Source organism: Myodes glareolus, chromosome 13 (assembly GCF_982192425.1).
Source record: "Myodes glareolus chromosome 13, mMyoGla1.1, whole genome shotgun sequence".
NCBI lineage: Eukaryota > Metazoa > Chordata > Mammalia > Rodentia > Cricetidae > Myodes > Myodes glareolus.
Window position 1 is genome coordinate 74,682,350 of NC_142038.1, and position 20,429 is coordinate 74,702,778.

The 20,429-nt window shown below is 47.2% G+C and overlaps 1 protein-coding gene and 1 long non-coding RNA gene across 3 annotated transcripts in view; one reads left to right on the forward strand and one right to left on the reverse strand.

The window, feature by feature from the left end:
- Positions 1–348: 348 nt before the first annotated feature.
- On the reverse strand, positions 349–2,788 carry LOC125409152 (uncharacterized). The gene is made up of 4 exons (XR_007234699.3): positions 2,681–2,788; positions 2,136–2,278; positions 1,674–1,845; positions 349–1,275 (listed from the first exon to the last, which is right to left on the reverse strand). It is a non-coding gene; the product is annotated as an uncharacterized LOC125409152 (long non-coding RNA).
- Positions 2,789–2,928: 140 nt separating this feature from the next.
- Positions 2,929–20,429, forward strand: part of Npc1 (NPC intracellular cholesterol transporter 1) — a 45,210-nt gene continuing 27,709 nt past the window's right edge. For both annotated transcript variants that reach the window (XM_087896253.1, XM_087896254.1), the window contains exons 1-4: positions 2,929–3,083; positions 14,273–14,395; positions 15,339–15,445; positions 19,006–19,181. In XM_087896253.1, the coding sequence (XP_087752379.1) occupies positions 3,027–3,083; positions 14,273–14,395; positions 15,339–15,445; positions 19,006–19,181 (463 nt within the window). In that variant the 5' untranslated portion in view covers positions 2,929–3,026. The remainder of the gene's footprint in view (positions 3,084–14,272; positions 14,396–15,338; positions 15,446–19,005; positions 19,182–20,429) is intronic.

A 20,429-nucleotide genomic window follows, 5' to 3' on the forward strand; every position in this document is an offset into this window, starting at 1 on the left:
ACTCCCAGCACTCGGGAGGCAGAGACAGGCGAATCTCTGTGAGTTTGATGCCAGCCTGGTCTACAAGAGCTAGTTCCAGGAAAGCTAGGACAGTTTCACAGAGAAACCCTGTCTCAAAAAACAAAACTAAACAAACAAAAAAGCAAAAAAACCCCAACCAAACAAACAAACAAAAAACCCCACATAAGACGAATTACATCTGAGGAAAACCTCTAGCCTTCATACACAACATATGTGCAGAAATACAAGAACACACATGCATATATTTATTTCTATATATGTTTCTGTATACAAGGTTTTACAAAATATATGAAAAATAAATATATCTAATAAAAGTATACAGAAAAGTCACTTACAAATAGGTAGAGTTTATTCTTATAATTAAAAGAATACAAATTAAATCACATGGACATTTAAAAAAACAAGAAATAAAATAAATTACAGATTCTATATTTCACTGATCAGAATGGAGGTCTTGGTGAAGGAGCAGGGAATCAGTAATTTCCATGTGTTGCTGACAGACGGTTAGCCTGAAACTTCTTTGGAAAGCAGCTTAACAACAATAAAAATTTAAATGCATATTTTCTTTGATTAAAAAATAAAAAAAATCTACAAGGCATGTTGCCATATGCCTGCAATCCCATCTAGTAGGAGGCTGAGGCAGGAGTATTATAAATTTGAGGGCAAGCCAGACAACTTACTGAGAGCCTGTCTCTGTAATGGTAAAAGTAAAAATGCTGCAGGTCCCCGAGTGGCTGCAGCGGGCAGCAGGTCCTGAGACCACGGCAGGCCGTGATGGCAGCCGGGTCCCAGGCAGGAAGTTGTGTGGCGGGTAAGAGACCAAGATGGATAGGCACACCGTGCGGAGTGAGGTTGGATATTTATTTAGTGAGTTATGGAAGGGAAGGGGAGAAGTGGGGAGAAGGGGGAAACAGAAGCTGCCTCTTTGAGAGGGAGATGGAAAAGAAGGGGCTCAGGCTGGAAGCTGAAGATCAGCCTGTCTCAGCAGACAGGGGAGGTAGTAGGTATGGCTTGTCTCTTAAGGGGACAGAGCAGACCATTGCTTTGGCTCTGGGAATGCAGTCCAGTGGTAGAGCATTTGCTTGGCATGTCCAAAGCTCTGGGTTCAACCCTCCAGCACAGGAGATAACTTCTGTTTTCTTCAGAAGATTACACAAATTTGAGTATTGTGTCATTCTTTCCTATTGCAAGTGCCAATAGGAACTCCAATGGGATCACAAGCTATTAGCATAGACATTTCAGGCCTTCTTTCATCTGCCAAGGAAACAGAATTTTGGCTTGGGTCACACACACACACACACACACAGTGACCATGGTCCAGGAATACAGGTTCAGGTGCCCCAAATACACTGTGCCCATGTGGTAGCAGTTTCATGAACAAAACAGAGCAAGGAATAATAAAGGCACATTTTAAAGATAGACAAATCACAGCAAAGTCAGGAAGCCTCTGTATAGCTGCCTCAGATGTTAGCTCTTAATACTCTTAGCCTTTGGATGGGTGGAAGATAGGGCTCTCGTACATTTCAAAGAGATTTACCTAACAGTCATGAGGAGTAAGGTCAAACACGAGTTGGATGGTGTGTAGGGGGACTGAAATAACTTGACCCTGGACCTGCATTATTCTGGCTCTGCACAAACACAGAAGTGCTCACCAGTCAATCAGCCTTGCGGAAGCCTTGCAGTTGCTTTCTGGGAATTCTGGTCACCCCTTCCTCTTTCTCTCTTCATGAGGAAAATCAGCAGCAGCTTCCATGCTATTGTACTGCAGTGCCACGGGGAAGCAGAGAGTCCAGGAAGAGGCAGACTTCATGGAGTCTAGACAAGCTGGGGAATGTAAGAAGGTTTAGGGAAGGGAAAGTGGTGGTATTATGCAAACAAAAAGCCTCTGTTTGGGTCTCAACCATGTTGAAATAATTTTCACCAAGAAAAAAACTCATAAGATAAAATAAAGCACAGTGTAACATAGACCGACCATCATGGTGGAATTATAGGTGATTTTTTAAAAATATTCTTGTCTTTAAATTTTCGTGTATTTTATATTTCCACCATCACCATGGGTTCACTGCTAGACGCGCCTTGGCCGGTAGGTGGTGCGATTTAGTGCGCTCTCAAACCTGGTCTGAGTTAACTGAGTAATCAGATCCCAACAGGGTCAGGCCACCGCTCTGAAGAGCCCCAGTTGGCTAGAAGATGCGACAGCAAGGGATCCTTTTGGGTAACTGGGACTAGAAGAGTTGATCAGAGTACTTATCCGGGCCTAAAGAAACAGAGGTTGAAGACTGTTATATAGAGAAACCCTATCTCGAAAAACCGAGAATAAATCAGTATCTTATAAATTTATAAATAAGTTTGAAAAGTTTCAGTGATCCGAGGAACGGCTTCTTAATTAGGAAAATTCCCTCAAAGTAGTACGTGCTAAACCCTCGCCCAACCTCTCCAACCCAGGAGGAAAAAAGAAGGAGCAGTAAATTAAAACATCAAAGTCAGGTGGTTGGATTAAATCCAGCGCACCATCCCAGGATGGATTTTAAAAGTGCAGCTTCCCAGGTGTGAGAGATTCCAGCCCGAGGGGCGCGCAGGGATGGCGCAGCACAAAAGAGCTGGACTAGTTCCCGGGGAGGGCGCGAGCCAGCGTGACTTTGGCGATGGGTACTGAGACCTGCGCTCTAAGAGTCCCCAGGCAGCAGGGCTGTGCAGATCCACCGAGGACGGAGCATAGAGGGTCCGGCAGAGGTGGCTGGCAGCGTGACTCAACCAAGGCTCCACCCCGCTCTGTGCTCTAAGCCCCGCCCCTGAACGCTTAACCCCGCCTCCTGGGGGGTTCGGAGTGGCGGCAGCCGACACCGCCTCCGTCCTTCCTGACTTGCGCGCGCAGCCCGCCGCCTGCGTCTGCCCCCCCCCCCTTGATCAGGCGCTTGTCCTGAAACCGCCCAGCCAGTGCTCTGGAGCTCGGTTCGTGGACATAGCGAGCCCCACAGAGGTCCGTAGCCCCGCGCGGTGACAGCATGAGCACGCGCCTCCCGGCCCTCGGCCTCCTCCTGCTGCTTCTGTGCCCTGCGCAGGTGAGCGGCTTCCAGAGCCCCGGGCGGGTGGGCGGGCGAGCGGGCGGGCTGGGCCGTGCGACGGCTCTGGAGACCCCGGGCGCAGGCGTGGGGAAGTTGGTCTGCGGGTGCAGCCGCGGAGGTCGCTTTCTCCTGTGTCGGTCTACCCTCACGCTGCCCTGTGGTCTGGGAGAGGTGACAGCGGGGGACGCTATTTGGCCAGCTTTGAGCTCATCCCAGCTGTGGTCACCTGATTTAGGAAGTGAGATTGGAGGGACAATGGGTGCAGAAAAGAGGGACTTTGCTTGTTTTTATCCATTTTAGACAAAACAAATTCTACATGCACATCGACTCTGAAGTTTACATAGCTCTTATTGCATTATCACTCCTTGTCTCCAGACGGTGGAGGCGGAGAACAGAACTCAGACACCAAATTGAGTACTTGAAGTGAATCAGCCTGATGTAAAGAGTGTGGTTTGCCTCTTATCACGTACGTTATAAAGTTTCAGGAAACTGAGGCCCACAGACGCAGTAGGCCCACAATTAGCTAGGGACAGGACGACACCTGGAACAGTGTAGTGACTTCCCTCATCTGGCTTTTCCTTGCTGTGGCCAATTTGGGCATGGGTGTGTCACTACTGTTTGTGTGTCTAGTTTTCTCATTGGAAACAGTGGGTGTGTGTTTGGTGATGTCTACGGAGGGGTACTAATTAAACCACATCAGGATGACTAAGTCGATGGAAATTCTGTGCGCTGTGCCCACTAACTCCCCTCTACTGGACTTCTGAATTATGACATGGTGGTGATTCAGTTACCCGGTCTAGGAAACCTATCCTTTGGACTTTACATCTCTGTGCAGTGCTCAAGGATGTAGGGATGCTGATCTAGGGAGGGCCAGGAGCCAGGAAGTGTACACAGGCTGATACCATACTGAACCCAAAGTTAGGGAAAGCAGGGGGGCTGTTTGGGACAGACCAACCCTTACCATCTCTGGTTTTAGGTGTTTGACTCAGCCTTGATTTTTTGAAATGATAAAAACCTTATCATTATTGAGATGAAGTCAGTGTGTGGAGAAGCTGTTTTCCTGCCTAGTGTGGTGCCTTGAGAAAAACGTGAGCAGTTTCTTTTCCCCAGAGTTTTAGGTCAGGACCTAATCAGCAGACTCCACGTTATAAAGTGGTTTAAACTTACCTCAAGGTTGATAAGCAGTGAGCGCCTCTTCTAGAGCATTTGAGTAGACTAAAGTTGATTCTCTTGCAAAATGCTGAAAGTCTTTCCAAAGTCCTCTGAACTAGGAACACTCCCATTGTTTTAAAAAGCAGCTCCCTGCTATCGAAAGGCTCCCAGGGCAGCTGAAGAGATGGGGGTGGGGTATCTGGTTTTGGAACTTGTGCTGGTGGTTGGCTGCAGCTCATCAGGTTTCAGTCTGAACACCAATCAAGTTGCTTGGGGATTAGACACAGCTGTCCTTTGGAAAATCTAAAATGCATTTGGACAGATTTTTGGTTTTTCTCTTTAAATTTACAGATGATGGAATAACATCTCCAAGTTGAGTGTTCTGCTTTTTTCCTGTTTGTTTTGAATTTTTTGCGTGTCAGTTTCTAAGGGCCCAGCTTTTGACCCTCTGTTGCCCAGGTGTACCTTGAATTCACTGTGAGCCTGCTTCAGCCCCCTACGTGCTAAAGTTGCAAGCACCTGCCTAGACAACTTGTTTATAATGCTGTTTGCTGATAGTCATGCTGTGCAGGCCTTTAATCTGAGCCCTAGGGAGGAAGAGTCAGGCAGATCTCTAAATTAGAGGCCAACCCGTTCTACCTAACAGGTTCTGAACCAGTCAGGTAAATATCAAGACCCTGCCTCATACAAACAGCAGCCCACCTGTGTTCATCCAGGTACAAGTAGAGTTGGGGAGATAAACGAGCCTCTTCTGGCTGACCTTTTCCCCCTTGAAGAACTTGGAATGTGTTGAGGTGATCTGGGGTGGGTTAATCTTTTGGCCTGGAGAAAGGGATTAATAACTTTGTGAAATTGGAGTGGGTATGAGTGATCTTCTCCAGCTTCAGTCAGATTGACGGACTGAGATTTGATAACAAATTACCAACTGCAAAAGGAAGGTTTTGTTTCTTTGTTTGCAAGTGGGTAAAGGGCTTGCTGAATAGAACCTTGTATTTCTCCAAATTTATTATATTAGTCAGAACAAAGAGTCCCTCTGTTGAGGGAGGCACAGGCACCCTCTCCTGGCTAAGTCTCCTCATGTCCCTGTTAAAGACTCACTGTTTGAAGCATGGCGCGTCACCTCCTGGCAAGTCTGATCTAGGCTGTCTCAGGTGCCCCTTTCTCTGTCACCTGGAGCTCTGCAGAGGGCGTCTGCTCCCCAGACAGACCACACAAAGTCTGTGCCAGCCTCCCTAGGCCCCTGTGCTGTTCCCCAGCCAGGATGCCTTCCCATGGAAGCTCTTGATTTTTGCTTAAACTGCTGCAGTGGCTTTTTCTGTTAACAAAGTCTTTGAGGGGGCGGGCGGTGGGAGGGGTCCTTGACTCCATCTCTCCCCACTGGAACTCCAATTCCCTCCCCTATAAAGTCATATTAACTGTGTCTACTTTCTAGGGTATTTGTAAAAGTTACTTGTTTTGTTACTGAAATGCCAAACGCAGGCCTCTTGAGGGCAAGAACTATATTAGTTGTGATCAAAGCTGGAGAGAGGGCTCAGCAGTTGGGAGTGCTGGCTGCCCTTCCAGAGGACCTAGGTTCAATTCCCAGCACCCACATGGCAGCTCACACCTGTCTGTAACTCCACTTCCAGGGCTTGTGACACCTTCACACAGACATCATACATTGTGCAAAACACCAATGAAAATAAAATAACAATAAATTATATATATATATATATACATACACCCATATATAATGTATTTGCAGTTGATTTCTGGTGATGACCTTGATTGTAATGAAGGGGTAAATTATGGTATACTATCTTTATAAAGTTATTAAAATAGCCGGGATCTTTTTCTTTTTGAGTCGTGCTTGCTGTGTAAGCAAGGCTGGCCTCCGGCTGGAAATGCTCTTGCTCGGTCTCCTAGGAGCTGTTAGTTCCGCTAGGTGAGGAGCAGCCACTCTTCCTAGCAGGCAGTGGGAACGATTCTGGATTACAGATGAGAGATACACACTGTGTCATTGTGAGCACAGAGCTAGCCATTTTGTCCTCACAGAACCCCTTCAATAAAAGCGTATTTTCATGTTTTTAAGGTTTATTTATTTTTGTATTTTACATATATAGGTGTATTATCTGCACACAAGAAGAGAGCATTGGATCCCATGAAACGATCAGTTATATGCAGTTGTGAGCCACAGTGCGTGCCTGGGAATTGACTCAGGACTTCTGTAGTTTTGCACAGTTGTGAGCTGCAGTGTGTTCTTGGGTATTGACTCGGGACTTCTGGAAGAGCAGCCCCAGATTTTTCTTGTTTTATCAACAGGAGCATTAAGTTCATGTTTGTCTCAAGGTCACGTGACTAGTAAAGGCTGGCCCAGAAGCTTGCACTGATTTCTGCAGTCTGCTCAGGCTCAAGTGTTGCTCCCTGATTCCTGGTATTTAGCAAGCTGAAGTGAGTGGGTGCCCAACAGTCCTGTTTGACCAGTAAAGCTTCTCATTCAGTACCTGCTCCTGTCTTCGGTGTGGCTTGGTCATTGCCAGGGAGTGGCTAGTCAGCTGACCATGGCCCTCTACAGATACACACCAGCGCTCACTTGCTATGGCTTTGGGGTTCTTCTGACCCTGTATGAGCTGAAGCTCATACGCGTCTAACAGTAACTAGTAGTGTGGCCTTGGGTGAGTTACTTATACTGCAAACTAAATGAAAAGCTCTAGAAATATTTGACTTAAACCCCATACACAGGCACGTCTTGGTATGCACAAAATTACCCTTGCTCTGTGTGTGTGTGCGTGCCACGCTGGCTTTGAAACAGAACCAGAGGTTTCTACCCTAGAAGTCAGATCAAAATAAGCCTCCACCCCCAAGACCTGCCATGTTTGTTTAATATGTCTTCTGAATTCCAAAGGCACTGTACTTCTGGGCAGGGTTCCCTCCACCCCATCCTATTTTATTGTTATTGTGTCCATACTCCCTACAGAGGCAGTGGGCAATGGGGCTAACCAGCAGCCACCTGGCCTGTTCCCATGTTGGAGCTGGTTCCTCTATTGCCTTTACCCATCCATGGTGGTAGCACGTGTGGTAATCCCAACTGTAGCATCATGGTTGGGTGCTGACAGGGAGCTGAGGACTGTCAGTCACACTGAGGAAGGAGTTATCACTTGACAGCCACCTAGAGATGGGAATGGTCGTCATTGTTTCTACAGATGACTAGGTTGTGAAAAAGAATATTTGTGGACCATCGCAGCAGCAGGTGGGGCAACCTGTCTGCTGCAGCATTTTCTGAGGAGGAGTCAGTGCCCAGACAGGGCTGGAGTTTGAACTGTGCAGGCACTTGGGTCGGGATGTGGGAAGATTCAGAAAATGGGCTGGAGAACATTGGTCTTGTTTTTCAGAATTATGTCACTTATGAACTCTGTGGCTTGGAATATCATTTCTGAGCCTTAGTTCCTTTGCCTGTAAAATTTTTGTATTCTGTGTGGTGGAGTGTTTGAGAAGTGAGTGAGGCAAGTGAGAAACCACATGGCTTTGTGCCTGGCGTGCCACTGCGCTCCGCCTGGGCTTGTGAGTTTGGCCCTTAGCAGGATTCACGAGCGATCTCCAGGAGTGCACAGCTCTCTTGGTGGTGGTAAGGGTTTCTTTCTGTGTAGTGTGGGTAGCGGTCTCCTCTATGTGCTCACGGACAGCAGACTGTAGTTGTTGGGAGATAGCAGAAGGGTTGGTTTTTCTTAAATCTCTCTGCACTAGCCCTGTTGACGGCAAGTTTCTGACTCGGTAATATTTCTAGTAATTAAACCACATCTTCCCTGTCTTTTGAAAGTAGAGACTCTAGCCTTGTCACCACTAAATCTGGGCTGAAGCCAGATAATCATGAGTTCTCGTCTTGTAAGAGAGGAAACCCAGTGAGATTCTCTCAACTCACTAAGTCTTGCTAGTTTCTGAGTTGTTGAAGGTTGGGATGCAGTGTGCAGGGTGTTTCAAAGGAAGACTTATACCTGGGTCCAGCTGTTGAGGATTTCATGGTCTTACAAGGCATCAAAATAAATGCAAGAAAATATTCTTGCAGATCTCATAAATTTTGCTTGATCTTAGAGCAACAACCAGCAAACTGTGGCCTAGCCAGAGCGCTTGTAAATAAAGTTTTATTGGGATGTGTCCTTTCGTTTACATTGTGCTATGGCTGCATTTGAATGTCTACAGGCAGAGTTGAGTATTTGCCACAGAAACCTGAAGTATCAGAAGCCTACATATTAAATGTTTGGTCCTCAGAGGCGGACTTTGTTAGTGCCTGGCCCTAGTGGATCTACAAGGGCGCTCTCAAGACGTGACCAGAACATGTCACCACGGCACAAGACATCTGCCGCCTCACTTGGAGGACTGGTTCTTCTTCAGTGCCAGGCCCTGCTGAGCTATTAAGACAGCTCACCTACTTTGAGAACACAGGCACTAGACCAGGGTGAAAGGGGTCAGAGTTCAGCTTAATGAGGAAGTGAGTCTTGAGAAAGGCATCTAAGCAAAGGTCATTAGAGAGGGTAGACAGGATGGGTAACAAAAGCCTGTGGAAGAGACAATGAGGCTTATTTTCTCTGTGGTGTGGAGTTTGACCCTAAGGATCTAGATAAAAATAATTGAGGGGAGCAAAAAAAAAAAAGAAAAAAAAAACCCTCTGTGGAAGGGGGACCCGGGTGACGAGTTAGCACTGGTTCAGTGTGAGAAACAGTAGGGTCGATCCAAGGAAGGCCTTCAGTTGTAATTCAGTGTATCTGCAAAACCTGGATATTTGTGATAGGTATTTATTGATTTGCAATTAAAGAAAAATGTGCAGTCTTTAAAAAATATTTTAGGGATGGACAGAACGTACTAGTTAAGTAATGTTGTCCTTTCAGTTAGGAGCACCTCTCCAAGAGTGGCCAGTGTGAGCACATGCCACGTCTGACTCCTGGCTTGAACATGCCCGCAGAGTTCGTGTACTGGAACACACACATACACACCCTGCAAGCGTTGAGTAGCTCAATACACCTTTGTCAAAATGAGTGAGTAGATGCAGCCCCTCCACCTTGGCCTTCTAGCCTCCAGCTCTGTGAGACAAATAGATTTCTGCTTATCACTTAGTCTCAGGTATTCTGCTGTGGCAGCAGCACACACTGTGGAACATCCCCAGTCCGCGAGTCAGCCGGATGCACTGTCAGAGACTTGGATATGGTGTGACACTCAGCTTGTGATCCCCAATCCGTGTGACCTCAGGATGGTGACAGAACTGAGGCCCTGCCGGCTGTGACACCCGGCTTTCGTTTCATCTGGGGAAGAACAGCTGAGACCGGGTTTTTGCTTTGTGTTTATTTTGCTTTCAAAAGTTCAGTGACCTCAGTGTGTCACCGTGTGCAGCCTTTGCTACTGCCCATCCCTAGAACAGGGCTCATGTTTTGGTTAGACTCACTTTTTGGTGATGGTAGACCTCAAACATGGTGAGTTTCATTTTAATACCGCGCATAATACTTCTTTCCATAAGAAGATGTTTCTGAGCAGGGAGGTGGTGGCGCGCGTCTTTAATCCCAGCACTCAGGAGGCAGAAGCAGGCAGATTTCTGTGAGTTCGAGGCCAGCTTAGTCTACAGAGCGAGTTCCAGGACAGTCAAGGATACACAGAGAAATCCTGTCTCAGGGGAAGGGGGAAAAAAAGAGGATGTTTCTGAATTTAAAACCAGGGTGTGTTTTGTTCAGTTTGGTTTTGTGACCAAGTCTCGCTTATAGCCTGGGTTAGCCTCCAGTAGCATCCTGCTACCTCAGCCTCCCAAGTGCCGAATTCAGGGACAAACGTCACAGCCCTCATCTCAAAATCAGGCTTCTGTGTCAGAGAACAGGCAGCATTGTGTTTGGAAGTCAGGTTTTTTGTCTAAAAGGGAAGCGTGTGACCACGTTGAGTTTCGCTTGCCCAGGGCGTGGTGGCATTAGCGTGTGCTGCTGTACAGTCTGGGGAGATGTTGTGACACATCAGCCCTCTTTGTCACACAAGCCCTGGCTGCCTTCTGTACTGTGGTGAGGTTGAGACTGCAAATCCCGCCACTAAGGCACCAGTTAGATTCTCCATGGGTTGCAGAGATGAGCACGGCCTAGCCTTGTCTCTTTAAACCTGTGGTCCCTTGGTGCAGCGGAAGGAGAGCCCAGCCTCCTGAAGCACCTAGGCCACAGGTAGGTGTCCAGACCTTAGATGAGGCACTTTGCCTGCTCATCTGTGTTCCAGTACAGATGAGTCACAGACAGAGACTTAGCAAGTGCCTGTGGGGTAGGCGTGGGAAATGTGCTGTGTCCTCATGGGACTGTAGGCCTAGGCGCATCGACGGGTACCACACTGGAGCTGAAGATTGGAGAATGACCTTAGCAGGTAGTGAGGAGGACAGGGAGCAGTGTGGAGGCAGACAGGTCTCCTTAGGATAGGACAGAAGAAAGGGAAGAGCCGAGACAAGGTGTCTGGAGCCCTTTTCACAGGCAGCGGGAGAGGGTGATTGAGCAAGGGAGTCCCATCAGAGCGGATAATGATTAGCTATGGAGGCAGTTTCAAAGGTTAAACTGTTGCAAGAGGCCTGGGTATAGACGCATGGAAAAAGATTGGTTTCTTCAAGCCCCAGAGACTGGCAGGCAGCTAGGCGGGTGTGGAGCCATCAAAGCAGGGAGGTCTGTGAAATTAGAATGTTGTTCATAGGCAGGTGCGGATACCAAGAAGGCAAAGGTGTTGACAAGAAAGAGGCCAGGGGAGGAGTGATGCAGGAGACAGGCTCTGCTTGCTGTAATTGTGAAGAGGGTCTCGCTCTTCAGTGCCGCCTGGGGAGATGGTCGGCTCTGCCCTTATACAGAGGTGGGAGTAGGCGGGTGACTCTAGAGAAGAGCCTTAATTGTGGAGTTAATTACCTTTTATGAGGAGTCTGTGCCTGACTCCAAAAGGCCTCAGTTTCTATCCCGGCCAAGCCACTACTTGTGTGATCTTGCACAAATTATGTCTGTAGGCATCTGTGGAATACATGAAACACAGCGCACTGGTGCCGCCCATCACAGCTGGGAGGACCCTGAGCTGATGGACAACTTGGGCCCCTCTGCCTGGGGCTGCTGCTGTGGGCAAGATGATTCTGTGAGATGTTAGCCTGAGCATGGCCAGGAAACCTTAAATAGTTTTGTTCTATTGAAGTGGTTAAGTGACTACTTCAGGTGTAGTGGGCTCAGCCTGCCTATTGACTTGACGTATTGACTTCTTGGGATCCAGAGTGCCCGACTTCCCTCCTGCCTTCCCCTTTCCTTCCCAGGGGCAGGGATACTTGGCTTTGAAGTCAGGGACCGAGCATGAAAAGGATGGTCTTTGTGAAACCACACTGGGCCATTTTGATTGTCCTGTTGACCATGGATTTGGGGTGGATGCTTGTTGATCTGGGATTAGTTAACTGTGGCCCTTTGACAGCCTTGCTTTCTGTGTCTCATCCTTTGTTCTAGGAAATGCCATCTGATTACATTGTTTGAATGTTCAACTCAGAACCTGCTTTGGTGTCAGCCCTGCTGAATTCCCTGATCAGTTTTGCCCAAGTAAACTCTATCTGGCCTCCGGAATTTTCCCTGGAATTCTGCTGTGAGACGGGCTTGGCATCTAGTTCTGAGGAACGAGAGATGGCTCCCTTGTGTCCCCCACCTCCATAACCAGCTTTTGTCCTTTTGGACTTGAGTTACTTTGGTAACCACCTATCTGTGGAAGGCCAGAGCTTCAGTTCTCGGCTCGAGTTGCTGAGTTTGGTTTAAAATCTTGACACTTGCTCTACAGAGAGGGAGAACAAGGAAAGAGATATCTTGATAGAAAAAACCATCATGGGGTTAATAAGGAACCTGACACTGGGGAAATTCCCAGAAATACACAAGGATGACCCCAGCTAAGAATCTAAGCAATAGTGGAGAGGGTTCTGAACTGGCCTTTCCCTGTAATTAGATTGAGGACTACCTTAATTGACATCACAGAACCCTCAACCAGACACGGAAGGAAGCAGATGCAGAGATCCACAACTAAGCACTGGCCCAGGCTCCTGGAGTCCAGCCGAAGAGAGGAGGGGGGAGCAATAATATGAGCAAAGGGGTCAGTAAGCCCACAGAAACACTGAACTTAGAGCTGGGGAACCTGCATAGGACTGAACTTGGTCCCCTGAAGGCAGGTGACAATGGTGGGGGTTGGGCAATATGTGGAGCCACTGGCAGTGGGACCAGGATCTAACCATAATGCATGAGCTGACTTTGTGGAGCCCATTCTCTGTGGGCTTGCTCAGCATCGGGGAGGGGGGCTTGGTCCAGCCTCAACGAGGTGATGGACAGACTTAGTTGACTTTCTGGGGAGACCGCGCCTGAGGAGCAGATGGGGGGAGGGTGGGGAGAGTGGGAGGAGAGGAGGAAGGTAGAACTGAGATTGGTTTGCTAATAGATAGATAGAGAGAGAGAGAGAGAGAGAGAGAGAAATCTTGACACTTCCCCATTTGGATAATTTCCCTCCCTGTGGTCTAAACCTAGGACTTTGTGAGTTCAGAGAGGGAGATTGTGCCATAGACACAAGCAGCCTGGGGAAGAAGCTCCTGAGCTACTGTCCCTTGTCTAAAAGTGACAGGGTGTCGTACCCCACATACACACACTCCCTCATGTCCCATGTGGGGATTGGGGTGTCTTTCCCCATGTTGAGCAAACACTCACTCCTAAGCTACTCCCTTTCTGTGAAGGCAGGGGCTCCAGATGGCCCGAGATGCCTTCAACCTCTGTTTCTCCTTCTTCCTGTTTCAGCCCTTCTCTGTGGTAGCTGAGGTTCCAGTACACTGTAGTTTTAATTTTACTGTCTAAACAATTGTACCCTGGTCTGGTTGATGGGACTGTTCTGCCTCTATTTCTCCTACCCTCATAGTTTCTGTTCCGGGATCTGCATCTTGCCTGGGAACCATGGAACACATGGGCGTCGATTGGTCCTGTTGTCCAGTGTGTTCAAGGCTTTCCACCACCTTTCTCAGGATCCAGCTTGCTCCTGGCTGTCATGTTTTCCCTGTGGACAGTTACAAGTCCCTGGCATGCTCGGTCGTCTCTGCTGGGTCAGCTGTGATGCAGTCTGGGCTTCATCTGGGCAGCACACATGGACAGGGTGGTGACTCACTGGAGCCCTTCCTTGTCTCAAGTTCCAGATAGCCGTGTGACTGTCACATGGAGAATATGAGTGGCTCTTGACACATCTTTTCATAAGGAATTTTAATGAGTTAATGTTGCCTAGGTGATAGCCCTTGAAGTTAGCACATGCAGTCCTTGCGTTCGTTTCCCTTAGCCCTCAGAGACAGTGTGCGTCCTGCACCACTTTAGGTGGGACCAGTGGTACTGGTGGTTTGTTCTCCAGGGACTTGTACCAACGTCAGCTAACCTAGGTATATGTGGAAATAGTCTTTTGGTGGTTTATCTAATTTTTCGTGTGTGCAAATGCCCCAAGACCAGTGCCTTGTGATCACTAACTTGCCGAGCACCCTGTCCCCATGTCACCCTGCGCTTCTGCTTGTACCGTGAAGTTCCTGGAAGTAGAGCCTCATCCAGATACGCGGGAAGTCTGTATCTAGTAAATACTTTCCATGCCTGCATCGCTGACTTGACAGAGCCATTTGGGGTATTGAGCCTGGTTGCTTTTTTAAAGTATGTGTGCGTGTGCATATGCTTGCACACACAGAGACCTGCAGTAGGGGTCAGACAGTATGGAGCTGGGTTTCAGGTGGGTCCGTCTCACCCTATGGCCTGCCTGATTTGTCTTGATTTGTGAGACAGCGTTGGCTGGGTCTTTCCTGTGCAGCCCAGACTGGCCCTGAGCTCATGCTTTCTCTGTCCCAGCCTCACAAGTGCCGGGATCGCTGGTTTCGCCCCACACGCATGACTTGTTTCAGCTTTCTTAGTATTGCTTGTCATGTTTAATAAGAACCTTTGTTGTTGTTCCTTCACTTTTAGGTATCATCGACTGGTTTGCTGGATGAGCACTGTTTCTTGCTAAAATCTGTTTTTTTCCATATTGACTTTCTGTAGGTGTTTTCACAGTCCTGTGTTTGGTATGGAGAATGTGGGGTTGCATTTGGAGATAAGAGGTACAACTGCAAATATTCTGGCCCACCAAAACCCTTACCGAAGGACGGGTATGACTTGGTGCAGGTAAGGGTGCTGCTGTTGTGGGGTCAGGCGACCCACATGAACTGAGTTCTCCATAGGATCAGTAATCACTCTTAACTTCTGTCACTCCAGCCCTGAGGCTTAAATCTTATCCTAGACTCCAGCCGGTACCCCAGAACGCAGAGCCAACTTAATCTTCCAGGTCCTGACTTTGTAAATCTCCTGGAGTTTCCCAATAGTGAATTGCTGTTTAAAGCTGACCTTAGGACCTTAGATGCTGCTTTTTAGCTGCTTCTGCAAAGTGTGTTAAAAGTTAGCGTGTTTGGTTGGTTGGTTGGTTTTGTTCCTAGATTTCAAGACCTACCTGGACTCCGGCACTAAGAGGCTGGGAATTCTCTTCCCCCATTTTAGCTATTTTCTGTTTCTCTGCAGTCCTGTAAATTCTGACTGCCTCCTAGGACTCTGCTCATTAATGTGATTCTTAGGCCTATTATAAAAAATACTGGGGGAAAAAAATCAAACTGAAAAGACTGGCTTTGAAGTCATAAATAATCCCGTGTGGCACTAGGTCTTCTACCCACTTTGTTCTTTCTTCAGACTTAGTCTAAGTTTTGACTGTCTGTGGAGTAGCGAGTGGGTGTCGCACTGTGACTGAACTGGAATGGGTTAACTTGTAAAGCAACGCAGTAAAGGAAGGAAAAATAAATACAACTGTCTCCAACAGCTTGTGAATCCCCACTTCCTGGCCTTTTAAGAGGGTTTTGCCAGAACTGTGTGACCAGCATGAGTGGGGGCACATTGCCCGCACTGCCGCACTGACTGTGTGACCAGCATGAGTGGGGGCACATTGCCCGCACCGCCGCACTGACTGTGTGACCAGCATGAGTGGGGGCACATTGCCCGCACTGCCGCACTGACTGTGTGACCAGCATGAGTGGGGGCGCATTGCCCGCACCGCCGCACTGACTGAGGCTCTCTCCCACAGGAACTCTGTCCAGGATTCTTCTTTGACAATGTCAGTCTCTGCTGTGACTTTCAGCAACTTCGGACACTGAAGAGCAACCTGCAGCTGCCCCTTCAGTTTCTGTCCAGGTAGGCTGACCATCGGCAAACAGCCGATGGGCTTCTAGACACAGTACCACTCTGGCCTGCTTTTACCGACCAGACATTTGCTCTGTTGTACTCGGAGAAGGCGCTCATGGCTGCCGGAAGGAAAGAAAGTCATACAGTACACACAGTTCTCCTAGTTGCATTCAGAGTTAAGACTCGGTTTCCTGTGAGCTGTTCTGGCCCCAAGAGGAACTGCACAGGGACCTGTAGCCTTTGAGAGTGGAGCTTTTTGTTGGCATTATTATCTATTACTGATTTTTATTGAGCTCTACATTTTTCTCTGCTACCCTCTCTGTTTCTCCCCTCCCCTTCAGCCCTCCGCCAAAGTCCCCATGTTCCCAGTTACTCAGGAGATCTTGTCTCTTTCTACTTCCCATGTGGATTAGATCTATTTAAGTCTCTCTTAGGGTCCTCATTGTTGTCTAAGTTCTCTGGGATTGTGATTTGTGGGCTGGTTTTCTTTGCTTTATGTTTAAAAACCACCTATGAGTGTGTACATGTGATAATTGTCTTTCTGGGTCTGGGTTACCTCGCTCAAAATGTTTTCTAGCTCCATTCATTTTCCTGCAATATTCAAGATGTCATTATTTTTTCCTGCTGTGCAGTACTCCATTATGTAAATGTACCACATTTTCCTTATCCATTCTTCAGTTGAGGAACATTTAGTTTGTTTCCAGGTTCTGACTATGACAAACAATGTTGCTATGAACATAGTTGAGCACATGTCCTTGTGGCACGATTGAGTATCCTTTGTATATATACCCAAAAGTGGTATTACTGGGTCTTGAGGAAGGTTGTTTCCTAATTTTCTCAGAAAGCAATCTACAGATTCAATGTAATGCCCATCAAAATCCTAGCAAAATTCTTCACAGACCTTGAAAGAACGGAACTCAACTTCATATGGAAAAGCAAAAAACCAGGATAGCCACAACAATCCTGTACAATCAAATAACTTCTGGAGGCATCACAATCCCTGACTTCAAACTCTACTACAGAGCTACAGTACTGAAAACAGCCTGGTATTGTCATAAGAGCAGACAGGAGGACCAATGGAACCGAATCGAAGACCCAGATATTAATCCACATACCTGTAAATGCCTGATTTTTGACAAAGAAGCAAAAAATATCAAATGGAGAAAAGAAAGCATATTTAGCAAATGGCGCTGGCATAACTGGATATCAGCACGTAGAAGAGCGGAGCTTTTACATGGTGTCCTCCTCAGGACCCTGGGCCTTCACCTCTGTGGTTTCTCACTCATTGCCGCTCTGCTTTGCGCGTCATTCTTTTCTGAGCTTTGAAGGCGGTTATTTATCATGTGTCCGTGGTGCACAGGAGCAGAGGACAGCTTGCTGGGGTCGGGGCTCTTCTTCCATTCTGTGGGTCCTGAGGAGCAAATGCAGGTCCTCAAGCTTGGCAGCATTGGCCCTCGCCTGTCATTGTTGCGTTTCTCCGCTGAAACGGCTGTGCTTGCATTAGCTCCTCGGTAAACCTGGGCTATGTCAGTGGTGAGCTTGTCCTGGTGTTATTGGGGTCCGGAAGGGCTGTGTAGTGGGTGTTCTGTAAGCCTGTCTAGCTGTTGTCTAGACAGATGGCGGTCTCTTTAAATTATCTAGACTTCAGCAGCCAGTGAAGGTGGCTAGGATGAAGATGAGGACCCTGCCCTGCTTCAGCTCAGGACACTGCTGCTTAGGAGAAGTGGGCAGTACAGAGTCGAAAACCATTGCTAAATTGTTCTCCCGGTATCACAGAATGTGCAATAGGTCAAAAATGAGGAGTCTGCTCAGGCCGCTCTAGGCTCTGGACGTTGGTGGCGCCAGATCAGAGCCCTTGCCACTTATCAAAGCCCATTTATTTTAGTATCCACTTTAGTGATGGACACGGCTGAGAGCATCTGCTAGAGTCAGGTCGCCCATGTGATCAGAGGGTCCAGCTCGCATTGCAGTAACAAGAGAAACAACCGTGGAGTTGTGTGCAGCTCTTAAAATCGACGATCATGGAGATTAAATGAAGGAGACTTATATTGGATATGAGTACGCATCGCAGGAGCCATTCCTGCCAGAGTGCTGCAGTGGTGCCCTGTGACTAGAGTGCTGCAGTGGTGCCCTGTGACCAGAGTGCTGCGCTGGTGCTGTGACCAGAGTGCTGCAGTGGTGCTGTGACCAGAGTGCTGCAGTGGTGCTGTGACCAGAGTGCTGCAGTGGTGCTGTGACCAGAGTGCTGCAGTGGTGCTGTGACCAGAGTGCTGCAGTGGTGCTGTGACCAGAGTGCTGCGCTGGTGCCCTGTGACTAGAGTGATGCAGTGGTGCCCTGTGACTCTCACTGCTTCTGTAAATATTTGTTTTTAAGTCTAATTAGAGTCTGGAGAAGTTAAGAGCATATAGCACTCATTCAGACAATTCCACTGACAGCCACGGTCTGAAAGAGTCATGCACATCTGCGTCACCCTAGTGACAGCCACGCTCTGAAAAAGAGCCACTGCACATGTGTTCCCTCTGGTCAGAGGCTCCCGAGGACCAAGCCCATCTTCCTCATGCCTCCTCTCTGTCATACTTGGTCAGTGGGACTGTGTCAGACGAGGTGGTAGTCTCAGCTGCCCCTGTTTCTAGAACTCCACAGAACAGTGAGGTGACTCCTTTTGAACTTTGAACCCGAAGGACCGCAGTAAGCTGTCCTTCATAGAAACCCGAGCGTCACTGCAGGTGCACCGTAGACACTGCCATGATGCTTCTCTGAGTTTTCCTTTTCCTATGCCAGCTTCTGACTCTGGCTCTTTAATCTTCAGAACTTGGCTGCAGTGGGGAAGGGAGCGCCTGTGTCTCCTGTGTCAGGAGAGCCTAGGATGATCTGGAGCTTAAGTGAAGAAAGATAAATCCTATAGTGGTCGTCTGCACACACACACACACACACACACACTCACACACACCCAGACACACACACACCCATCTACCCCTCATTCTCTTGATCAGAAATGTGATATCTTTGGTATAAAGATAGGCCTCTCTAAATTACAAAGCACAGTATTCAGAAAAGCCTCTCCCCTCCCCTTTTTTTGAAATTACTTCTGAATAAGCTAAATGTAATAGGAGGGCAATTTTAAAAGCTATTTCTTTGTTACTATAAGGTTCCAAGCATATGTGAGTTTAGGGATTGGAGAGATGGCTTGGTGGTTAAGAGCACTGGCTGCTCTTCCAGAGGACCCAGGTTCAATTCCCAGCACCCACATAGCAGCCCACAACTGTCTGTGTCTCCAGTTCCAGGGGTTCTGAGATCCTCACACAGACACACATGCAGCTCACACAGACACACATGCAGCTCACACAGACACACATGCAGCTCACACAGACACACATGCAGCTCACACAGACACACATGCAGGCAGCAGCAGTGCTATAAAGAGTCTGGGTCTGGGGAAGGGGGTCTGTTTGTTTTCATGGCGCTTATTTGTCTCTTTAAAATAAATTTTAAATATTCTATAAATATTTTACCTTTCATTTTTGCTATTCTATCTGAAGTCATAAAACATAATCTGCTTTTTCTTTAGATGTCCGTCGTGTTTTTATAACCTAATGACCCTGTTCTGTGAGCTAACATGTAGCCCTCACCAGAGCCAGTTTCTGAACGTGACAGCCACTGAAAGTTACATTGATCCTGAGACCCAGGAGAATAAAACAAATGTAAAGGAGCTGGAGTACTATGTTGGACAGAGCTTTGCGAATGGTAGGTAAAGTAACTAGTGTTCCTTTTCAAAAGCTGGTGTCAGGCGCTGGCTGGGCTATGCACTTGTTGTCGTCATACAGGCAGCGGGGAAAGTGAGTTTTTAGTGCATTGGTCATTGTTTTGCTATATGCTGGGACTTGAGCTACAACCATTAAAACAATCTCTTTAAATTATTTGTTTAAAATTCTTCTAATATGGGGATTGGAGGAGGATAGCTCAGCAGTTAAGAGTATATTCTGCTCTTTCAGAGGACTGTAATTCAGTTCCCAGTACCCATGTCAGATGGTTTTGTTTGAAAATGTCATAATGATATGTAATTCTATTTCCGAATTTAATAAATATTGTTTAAATATACTAGGACCAATAAGATCAGCCAAGTTCAAAAATCAACCCAGCTAGGTGTGGTCGTACCACATACCACCTGCACTCTTAACACTTAAAGGGCTGAGGCAAGGTCATGAAACGGAGGTCAACCTGGACTACATACACTAAGTCTCAAAACACCAAAAAAAAAAAAAAAAACAGAATTTTTAAATTGCTTAATAGGGAAAAGGTCCCGTTCACAAAAGTATTAAAAATGGTAGAATGAACTCTTCCAAAAGATGTGAAGTAATAGCCCAACTAGAGAGGATTCTGGCCAGAAACAGAACTGTGTGTGTAGAATTGGCACATAATAACTGTATCATTATAAATCATTAAGAGAAGGGATGGGTTGTTGGTAAATGGGGCAGTAAAACTGATATATTCACCTATATTTCAGTACGTATGAAAAGTTGTATAAATTAAAAGTATTTAAAAGCTTGTACAAATAAACATAGGATTTTTTATGACTTTAAGAAAATATTTCTAGACAAAAGAATAAATGTAGAAATCACAAGTGGGTAGTGTCCAGAGCCACCCCTGAAATCCAGGTGAAACAGTGTCACCCTTCATGCCTTATCAGAGTGGCACAAGTCAAGTGTGTCTGTTCCAGCGCTTTGTGAGGACATGAAGCAAGAGGGATGCCAGTAGCCTGTCTCTCACTGCTGCTGCAAATGCTTGAAACCATTAGAAAAACAATTTCATAATTCCCAGTGAAGCTGAAGATAAACACACCTTTACCTCAGAGAGTCTGCATGCCAAAGCCCTCGCTACAGAAACCGTGAACATGTGTGAGCAGGGAGACCCTACAGAAACCATGAGACTGTGACCTACCGTTAAGTTTCCAGCATCTTTCTACATGGGCAACTACATGGCGTCTCTCTGACC